The sequence below is a fragment of the Musa acuminata genome, chromosome BXJ2-8 (assembly GCF_036884655.1).
Source record: "Musa acuminata AAA Group cultivar baxijiao chromosome BXJ2-8, Cavendish_Baxijiao_AAA, whole genome shotgun sequence".
Lineage (NCBI taxonomy): Eukaryota > Viridiplantae > Streptophyta > Magnoliopsida > Zingiberales > Musaceae > Musa > Musa acuminata.
Window position 1 is genome coordinate 43,491,453 of NC_088345.1, and position 9,923 is coordinate 43,501,375.

General features: G+C 45.0%; 2 protein-coding genes across 2 annotated transcripts; one reads left to right on the forward strand and one right to left on the reverse strand.

The window, feature by feature from the left end:
• Positions 1–2,548: 2,548 nt before the first annotated feature.
• On the reverse strand, positions 2,549–3,782 carry LOC135618442 (probable glycosyltransferase At5g03795). The gene is made up of 2 exons (XM_065119311.1): positions 3,434–3,782; positions 2,549–3,332 (listed from the first exon to the last, which is right to left on the reverse strand). The coding sequence occupies exons 1-2, from the start codon at positions 3,767–3,769 to the stop codon at positions 2,655–2,657; spliced, it is 1,014 nt and encodes a 337-aa protein (XP_064975383.1). The 5' UTR covers positions 3,770–3,782; the 3' UTR covers positions 2,549–2,654.
• Positions 3,783–7,451: 3,669 nt separating this feature from the next.
• LOC135619552 (agmatine coumaroyltransferase-2-like) lies at positions 7,452–9,165 on the forward strand. The gene is made up of 2 exons (XM_065121667.1): positions 7,452–8,855; positions 8,951–9,165. The coding sequence occupies exon 1, from the start codon at positions 7,530–7,532 to the stop codon at positions 8,847–8,849; it is 1,320 nt and encodes a 439-aa protein (XP_064977739.1). The 5' UTR covers positions 7,452–7,529; the 3' UTR covers positions 8,850–8,855; positions 8,951–9,165.
• The last annotated feature ends 758 nt before the right edge of the window (positions 9,166–9,923 follow it).

Here is a 9,923-nt window from a genome sequence, read left to right on the forward strand (position 1 = left end):
ACTGTCAAATTGGATTTTTCTTTCTTCTTTTCTCTTTCTGATAGTTACATTGCATTACGATATGTTCTATAGAACAGTCTTTTCTGAAGCAAATCACAGCAACCTTGCACAAATGATCCAGGAATCCAGTTACTCTTTGCAGCTAGAATTGAACTTTTACTTGGATATTACCCAATATTACTTTTGGTTGTGGTAGCATCTCTTGTACAAATCATCAATATCAATCTTTACAGAGATTTTTTGTTCCCTAAATTCTGAATTAACCAAGGAACATTGCAGAAGGTATTCTTCTAAGCATGTTCATTTATGCACTCATCTACAAATTTTCCTGGTAGTGCATTGCACAACTTCTTCATTGCCAGAGAGTTTGATCTTATAATCTCACTATTTCTGAAGTTTTTGATCAAGGAGAGGAACCCTTGAGGTAGCAAAGATGGAAGAAACATGTGGCTGCAAAATCCAGAAAGCAGACATGATCAGAAAGCTCTTTCTATCTTGTTGATGTGTCTTGAGCTGACAACTCCTCTAGAACTAATATATAGTTATCTTACAAATGTCTGAAGACTCAAATGTGGTTTTGTACAGTAGTGTTCTTTGTCAAAGTGCTGTCATAGTCATCAAGCCTTGTCAAAGTCCAATCAATCAGCACATAGATCACAGCAATTTTGGAATTCTCCCTGAACCACTCAAAAGTTCACTTCAAGTTGACATTGCCTATTCTGAATGTGCCATTCTAGTCATCACAAACTGCTAAAGATTTCCAGTCACTTGAGACAGCTCAAGCAGACAGCACACACACATCATTTTAGTTTGTTTATTTGAGACCACCTAATCAGATGACACACTCAACACTTCCAGCACTCACATTAAACAATTTGGTGCCGTAAGCTGTCAAAGACAGGCTTCTTAAGCTTCGAAAGTGTGCTGTGACCAGAAATGGTGTGCATGTCCATCAAGATCACATTGTTGCTAGGGTTGAATAAACTAGATTTCCACAGGATCAAGTCCCCATAACAAGAACATGACTTCAAGCAAAATGAAGCATCCAGCAATGAGCCAGGAAAGGAAATGACAATGAAAACTTATTACAGATCAAGGTCATGTTCTCAATATCTGTAATTTTCCTCTGCAAGTTAAACAGCAGTAGATCTAAGGTCCGACCAATTCTGGGTCCTTTTGGAAAGAAGGAGCTTACTCTGAACTTGTGAGAAGACCATAACAAAACTCAAATGTGTCAGCTCTATAAAGCTTATGTTAATCAGGAACCAAACTCAAACTTGTCAGCTTTGTAAAGTATATCACTCACTCACTTTGTTCCTTCCATCACCTCCTAAACGACGAATGAGAAAGGAAAGAACAGACACATCCTTTGTAAATCTGATTCGGTCCGAAGCTTAAACAAAGCAGTTTGAGTCTGAGTGTCAACCGATTGAGCTAAACCATGTGTCGACCTGCCACTGAGTTATTTTCTACTAATTAATTTTACTTCAGAAGTTCTAAATTGATCTTGACAACAGATCTGCTGTTTGATGAGATTCAAGTTGTAGATGATATAGAGAAACCTATCCAGCCTGCGAAGAGTGACAAATCAAGATCAGAAATTTTTTGGCATTGTGTCAGAGCCAAATCTGATGGACATCCATGAGACACTTGTACTTGAAGAATCTTGATTTGAGAAGGCATGCCTAATGCAAATCGTACTTCATTAAACTATTCTTGTTTTGCTCAAAATTTGTCAGCTCAAGAAATTAACTATCAAGTGGTCTAATGTCTACTCATAGATCATAATTCCCAATGAAATGTAACTTGACTTCCCTAATTCACCTTCAGAACAGATGCTGCAAACCTTTCGCTTTCCAGTGGGATCTGGTGTGGGCTGCATCTGACCTGAACTGGACCATGCTGCGATTGAGTTTGGTGTGATCCAGCCTTTCTGATTGCAAGGATCACACCAGGTAAGGAAGCAGCTTGGGAAACAATGGATAAGGAGAATTGTTGGACATCATTTAGCAGAGAAAGCTAAATTGATCTTTTGGCATTAAAAATTTGTAATGTGTACAAGCTAAACAAAAATCACACCTTTGCGTCGAACAGAGTAGCAGAAAAGAGTTGAACACATAAAAATCCGAGACAATCAAGAGACTCAGTTGCTCGTGAATTTAATGCTTAGTTCACCCTTTCATCTGCAGGAGGAATATTAATCCAGAAAAAGCGGTGCTCTTAGAAACAACATCAGGTTCATCTATTTCGTCGCCTACCTCGAGGAGACGAAGAATTGAGGATGTAGACGGCAGACATTCGCATGAAACATAAGAATCAGAACTTTATATTTATTGATTTAATGGAGAATTCAGAGGACAACATCGAAGCAGAAGTACTTTCTTCCACAAAATCTTGAAGACCAGCAAACACAGAGCTGTCTTACGGATTGATCACCACAACTATGTGGATTTCATAATTTTAATGGTTAGAAACTGTCATCATTTCTGGTGCAGAGCAGCCGATTTCAGGTTGCATCAACAACAACCAGAGATGGACAAACCCAAAGAAAAAGAATCAGACTTCTGTAAGTGAGTGATATTCACGGATACTGTAATTAAAATGGCTGTATGGTAACAATCGATCAAAGCAGCAGGAGGAGGAGGGCTCCGGGATCAATCAGAGACCTGGGGACGATGCATGCGGATGTTGAGCCTTCGAAGCCATATGGAGTGAAGGATCATATGGAACACGTCAAACCTCCTGGGAGGGCTGTTCACCACGAAATGCCTCTGCACCATCGCCCCTCTCCTCTGCAACCTGATGTACTGCGTCGGAGAGATGCCCATCAGGATCTTCTTGATGTTTGGGATGTCCTCCACCGAGACCTGCACCGAGAAGGCCTTCCAGTCGAGAACATCACTGAACGGCAGCACGTAGTGGTCGTTGATGGTGACCGGCACACAGCCGAGGTAGATGGCCTCCACGATTCTCGGGCTCGCCACCTCGTACCCGCTCGGGCACAAGCAGTACTTGCTCTTCCTCATCTTGTCGTAGTAGGACACTCCCTTGGGGAGGTACTCGTGGACTTGGACGTCGGGGTCTTTGTCCTTCCACGCCTCCAGAAGCAGCGGCCGGACAGGGCCATGATCTCCACCGGCGAAGAACGCGAGGATGGGGCGGTGCGAGGCGGATGGCCCTCCCATCATGTCGGCCATGACGTCGGTCTTGATGTTGATCTCTGGCAGCGATACGTCCTTGGAAGGATCGAAGCCTTCGGACGTGTTTGCATTGCACAAGACTCGAATGGAGTTTCCGTAAAGATTAGGCACGGCTTTGGAGGAATGAGGCCCCTGCAGAACCACTGTTCGATCAGTCAAACTACGTCTCCTTCTCGATTACAGCGACGACATCAGAGCGATCGACAACATGAATTGAAACCCACAAGACTAACCCAATCATGGCAGGAAAGCATGAAATGATCTGCACCCAGGCTCCTGTTCCAGTAAGGATATCTTTCGGCGACGACATCGATGTAATCAGCAATGGTCTTTTTGATCGGGGAGATATCGAAGGACTCGGGCTTGTATATGAATTTAACCATCTTGGCGACGCTGAACGGCAGAAAGAAGACATGAGCAAGATCAGGGTTCCTAGTCCGATACCGGGAGTCCATTTCCATGCTGTTGATGAACCTTCCCTCCGAAGAGTATATGCTCCTGCAGGGGCCATCATGGAAGAGTGGCGGCTCACCTTCTTCATACACGTACACCTTGAACAGCTTCTCCATTTCCAAATAACTCCTGCATGCATGTTTTCTTCACATCAAACCAACCGTTGAAGCTTCTACTATACGGACATGTTGCAGATCATTACCATTATACCTGTGAAAAGCATAAGCATTCCTGTATAATGGCCCTTGCGGAACATAATCTTTGTCGGGTAATGTCGTTCTATTACCGGCGTTCCGAAATGCTTTCTTGATAGCTGCTCGAGCTCTGCCCAGGCCGAGTTCAAGTCTCTGTAATTTCGTGTATCTTTTTCCCCGCCCTCTTGGCAATGGTATCACATCCTCGGTGGTGTTGTGTTCGAAGAGTAATATTGCCTGTGAAATAACACAGTGAATTTAACGAAGAGATTTCAAAGGGGCAGAATTTAATGTTCAAACTGATAGACAATACGAAAATATACATTTTGAGTATGTGCCCAATTGGCTTCAAAATTCATCCGATGCCCTACAAAAATAAAATGATGCTTGCAAACTAGGCATTTAATTCTCCTCAACATGCTTTGTCTTCCTTTTGACCCCATTGCAAGAATCAAGATGCAATTCCCTGAAAGAACCAGGCAATATGGTGACAACCGAACTGATTGGTTGCAACATTGCTGTCCTGCATCTATCAAAATGTGGCATTGTCGATCATTTCCTGGGACTTGAGGACCAGTTTGTCTGTGGCAGCACATGTTTGAGTCTAATTATAGTCTTATACTCTGCTCCAAGACGAAAGCTCTCTGGGATGGCCATGACTGTAGTCTCTGTCTACCGAAAACCATGCATGAGAAGAAGGCTGACGGCCAAACTTGATGGGTTGAGTTGACTCCGGTCAGATAGTTCTCCCCAGTCCTCACCATGACGATTAATGAAATTTAAAGCATGTCATGGAGGAAAATTTTCAACTTTGATTCTGGAAACAATCTCTCTTAATACATACGAATCATTAATCGTCTGCTTTCCAAGTATATGTCAGAATGAAACGAAACTGGTGCAAGAACAACAAGAATGGAAGTGCAGAAGGCTACACATAAACTAGGACATGTATGGAGGTAGTAAACAGTACTTAGAAACAAGAAAAATCCTAAGTTTGGAAACTGTTTCCTTACCATATTATCAATTGACGAAACCAAATCAGAATCATATGACGTCCATTAAATATTTTTTTTGCAGTAAAATCAGAAACTGGTGCAAGAACAGAAGAGAGAAGAGGACTTACAGGCCCCTGCACCGGGCTCGGAGCCGCCACGGGAGGAACAGATACATCAGAAGCATGACCGGAGCGATCGAAGGAAACCTGTGCTCCGAAACCTCTCCGAGTCTCCAAATCCTTTTCTTTGTGTGCACCACCACCACCATGAAGAGGAAGGGAAAAGGAGAAGGAAGAGAACCAGGGGGTGGGGCCGTTGGAATCAACAGAGAGGAGCAGCAAGGACACCAAGACCAAAGGAACGAACACGCACGGCAACACAAACCTTGTCCCGTAACCACGGAAGCATGGAGGAGATGAATCCATGGCGATTACGGTGCATCGCACGCAACCTTGGGTTTCCGAACCTTGATCCGCATGTGTATATATATACATATATGGAAGGTCATTAACTGCATCATTAAGGGAGCGGGGGTGGCGCTGACGGTAACGCTGTTGCCATACAAGGGTTTGAAGGAGGAGAATCGTTAGGGATGGGTGCCCGGGTATGGAAACTGAGCCAAGTGGCTCGGTCTGTGCCGCTGTGAGTCGCGGCGAGTCCGACACGAGGCGGCCGAGTTCTCCGCGAGTCTGAAGCCTCCTTTTCCCCGTTCGGTCGACTTTTGACGTACCCGCTCCCCCGCATGCATCTTTTCGTCGTCGATCACTTATGCAAACGCACCCGGCGACCATACCCGTCCCGTGATTGGATGCGCAGTGGCCCGCTGCTGCGTCCAACCCGATAGATGACGATCTCTCTACGTGCGTGCGTTTTTTGCGATTACGTAGAAGAGGCGTCATCTTGGATGTCTATCTACGGCTTGATTGGGGTCCACTCCTAAAGACTTAATAGATGCAATTGAATTTTGTCTTCTATCTCTACGCAGGAATTCTTCCGCTATTGATAGGGAATTCTGACTTCACCTAAGGCTATTGATGAATCAGTCCAATCATCTTGTTCTTTTTCCAAAAAACAAAAGAACTTATGAAGAAAAACATTCCTAATATTTTTATTTATTAGGTCATTTCTCATGTCATCATAGTGCATGCATATAATGTCGCTGTTTATGTTGCCAACTAGAATATGGCGTCCATGCATAGTCATCACCGAACGGGACGTATGGACTACCACAAAAGATGAGGGGTCTAGTAAATCTTCAACCTAAACGGGCTCAGATCCGACATGATTGACCTTGTTCCGATGACACCCATAAGTGATGTTGCTTGGGTGCTGTTGATCGGGGAGTTAATATGGCTCAATTCTATCCTGAAAGTATGAACTTATCCTAGAAACTCAAGCGGATGAGAAGTACGGTTAAAAGAAGTTCGGAGCCACCTCGTAGTGTGCCTTGAACTTGTCAAGTAATGCTTCGCATCACCCAAGTTACTCCCTAGACGCAAGAGTTCTACACAATTGATCAGTGTAGAGAGATTTCTGGAGTTTTTTCCGACGCTTAAGTCAATAAAAATAAAAGAGATTTAAAAGAACTCATGAGAGTTTTTTTTTTAATGGTTTTTTTTTTTGTCCCCCCTACTGCTTTTGGGATTCGATTTTTATACTTATTTTATTGATAAAGGGTAATTGGCTACTTGTCCCTCCCCTCCTAGTTTCTTGTACCGTCAGATATTTATTTATATCGATAGCTAGTGATATGTCTTCTTGTTGGCAACATCGAGAAATGATATACAAGGGCACACAATCTATCGTGATAAAGGCACGTCCAAAATGAATAAGGGATGAGAATCGATGTTAGGTGACCGAAGAATTGTATTACATTATCCAAAATTAATGTTCCTTAAGAACCGCAATCATCACCGGAGATCAGTGGTGCAATCGAGGGAAAGCTTAGGGTTCTGATAGGGCGATGGAAAGGCAATTAAGAGGTTGAGTTTGATTATAGTGTTTCAATAACCGTCTCGTGCCACTTTCCATGTTGAGAGGACGGTACGAGCTCTCGTGTTAATTTCAGAGTGACGGTCTGGCACCAGTTGAATCAGAAGAATAATGACTGTGCCACTGTTTCCCTATCACGAACATTTTATACATAAATCTATTAACCCTAGTTTGGATCGATCACTGCATTTGTAGCTACTACCATTATAGCTATCATATGCAATATATTCAAGTGATTAAGATATCGGTATCTTCTCTACCAACCCGATTCGCGGCAGCAGTGAAGTCATAGATGTAGTTGACATGAATGATAAATATTATGATCTTTAATTTGATAACCATATGTTTTCTTGTTCTTCACTATAAAAGTAGGATCTGAGATGACATCTTCACCAGCAAACGATCTAATCCTTCACTAACAAGTGTCAATCAAACATGAGTTGCCTTCAAAGTCAAAAGTGATCCATGAGAGTTTGCCGATTGTCGATGGCTGCCAACTGTCTCTTACTCTAGCATTCCATTCATGAGAGGGTCACCCTACCAAATGGACGTCGGTCAGTATTATCCTACTTTCTATCGCTGTATGGTTAACACTACAAATCAAACACCGAAGTGCCGCTACTCTGTCGCTTATTTAAGCTGCTGCTGCTCTTCTCCAAAGAGCGGTGTAAGGAGAGCTTCCTCAACCTGCAGCCATGCCGGAAGATGGTAAAAGCATGAAGGTGAGAGTGGAGAGGTCAAAGATCGTCAAGCCTTTACACAAAGGTGAGCCGACTTCCACCTGTCTTCATGTTCCCTTGAGCGTCTTCGACAAGATCACCTACGACACCCACATGGCCGTCATCTACGCCTTCCGGCCGCCCACCCCCTCGAACACCGACATCGAGAAGGGGCTGGCCACTGTGCTCTCCGAGTACCGGGAGTGGGCGGGGCGGCTCGGGGAGGACGCCCGAGGCGAACCTGTGGTCCTCCTTAACGACGCCGGTGCGCAGGTCTTCCAGGCGTCGTCGGACGCGCCGCTCGACGTGGCCGGTCTTCTTAAGCCCTCGCCGGCTCTGCTGACCCTGCATCCGGGGATACAGGGGGTGGAGGAGCTGGTGCAGGTGCAGCTCACGAGGTTCGCCTGCGGAAGCCTAGTCGTGGGATTCACGGCGCACCACCTGGTGGCCGACGGCCACGCCGCCAGCAAATTCCTGGTCGCGTGGGGCGCCGCGACACGGGGCCTTCCTATCCACCCCATCCCCTTTCGCAGCCGCTCCGCCTTGTTCGTCCCTCGCGAACCACCTCGCGTCGAGTTCCAGCACCGGGGAGCGGAGTTCACCACCAAGAAGATGTTCAACGCCAAGGACGACCCCCTAAAGGACGACATCGTCGTCCACAAGGCGCACTTCACCAAGCCCTTCCTGACCGCTCTCAAGACCAAGGCTTCGCTGGGGAGCAAGAGGCAGTACAGCACGTTCGAGAGCTTGGTAGCCCACTTATGGAGGGTCATCAGCAAGGCTCGCGGACTCGACGAGCGCACCACCAGCGACGTCCGCATCTCCGTCGACGGCCGCAGGAGGCTGAGCCCCCCGGTCCCGGACGAGTACTTGGGCAACCTGGTGCTGTGGGCGTTCCCTCGCACGCAGGTGGGGGAGCTCATCAACAGCCCATTACAGTACGCGGCGGCGCTCATTCACGAAGGCATCGAGAGGGTGGACGACCGGTACTTCAGGTCGTTCATCGACTTCGCGAAATCGGCGGCGGTGGAGGCGGAGGGTCTGGTGACGACGGCGGACATGAACGAGTGGGTGGTCAGCCCCAACTTGGAGGTGCACAGTTGGTTGAGATTTCCCTTCTATGACGTGAACTTTGGCGGTGGGACTCCTTTCTGCTTCATGCCGACCTACTCACCAGTGGAGGGGATGCTGGTCCTGCTTCCATCCACGGTTGGAGATGGAAGCATCGAAGTTTACGTGCCTCTCTTCAACCACAACTTGGCCACCTTCAAGCACCTCTGTTGTTTACTCGACTAATTTGTCGTACTGCCCGATCCCTTCTCTCTCTCTCTCTCTCTCTCTCTCTCTCTCTCTCGCTATCTCTAGGGTATATTATAATGTTCTAGCTATGAATGCAGACAGGTTTCAACAGGTCGTATGTGGGTGGGAGATTTCTGAGGAAACATGCATGGCGTTAGAAAGGGAAAGGGACAAAGAGAGCATTCATAAGATATGCTGAGAAAAGCAGCAGGGAAGAAGATTAAGACTTGCAGATAATGTTTGGTCATGTATACTTACTTTATGCATGGTAGGGCATGCATATGTGCTTGATAATGAATAGTGCTCAATAAAGTTGATGGAGTTGAATCTGCATGGATTGTGTAAAGAATACTGCTGTTCTTTCTGCTTAAGCACGCCATCGGCAGAATTTGATACCTGGGAGTGCAGCGGTTTAATAGAGGAACAAGTATGAGTGCTCATCACAATGTAATAATGTGTCAGAGAAAGACTTGAGCAAGCTAATTTAATTCTGTACTTATCAATCTGACTGTTTCTAACAAGTTACATCACCTACGTGTTTTTCCTCTGAAAAAGAAACCAAATATTTCAAATAAATCTCTCTTAAACAATGCAAGAAAAAAGGTTGTTTAATGCTCTAATTCATGAAGATATAGATGCATGCGGAAACATATTGAATGAAGGAGAAAAGATTGGTGGTGATGACATATTAAGGACGACAGAATGATTCAAGAGATCAGCCAAATAGTAATTAAGAATCAGAATTCCTGTGGCATATATGACTAATTAAAAAGTGGATGACTCAAAATGTATGACCTAATTCATCATATAGGCTGTTGGTCAATAAAAAATGAAAAAGTAGGTACTATTTTGTCTAAAAGATTCTTACAGTATCAGCAGTAGAGAAGACAAAATGTATAATGCAGATGAACTCTACTCAGAAATAATATAGTATTTCTATTCTATAATCTATAGTTTTTTGCCTCTTCATTTCTAGACTGCACACACACGCATATAATGTGAACAGATTGCATTCTTGTGGTACGCTTTTCCTGGCACTGCCTTGTGATGGCGATTGGGTTGTCACGTGGT

Excerpts from the sequence above, each read along its gene's own strand:
- LOC135618442 (XM_065119311.1), bottom strand. The coding sequence starts at position 3,769 with ATGGAGAAGCTGTTCAAGGTGTACGTGTATGAAGAAGGTGAGCCGCCA. Across the intron at positions 3,333-3,433 it reads TGCTTTCCTGCCATGATTGG|GGGCCTCATTCCTCCAAAGC; the intron begins GTTAGTCTTGTG and ends GTGGTTCTGCAG.
- LOC135619552 (XM_065121667.1), top strand. The coding sequence starts at position 7,530 with ATGCCGGAAGATGGTAAAAGCATGAAGGTGAGAGTGGAGAGGTCAAAG.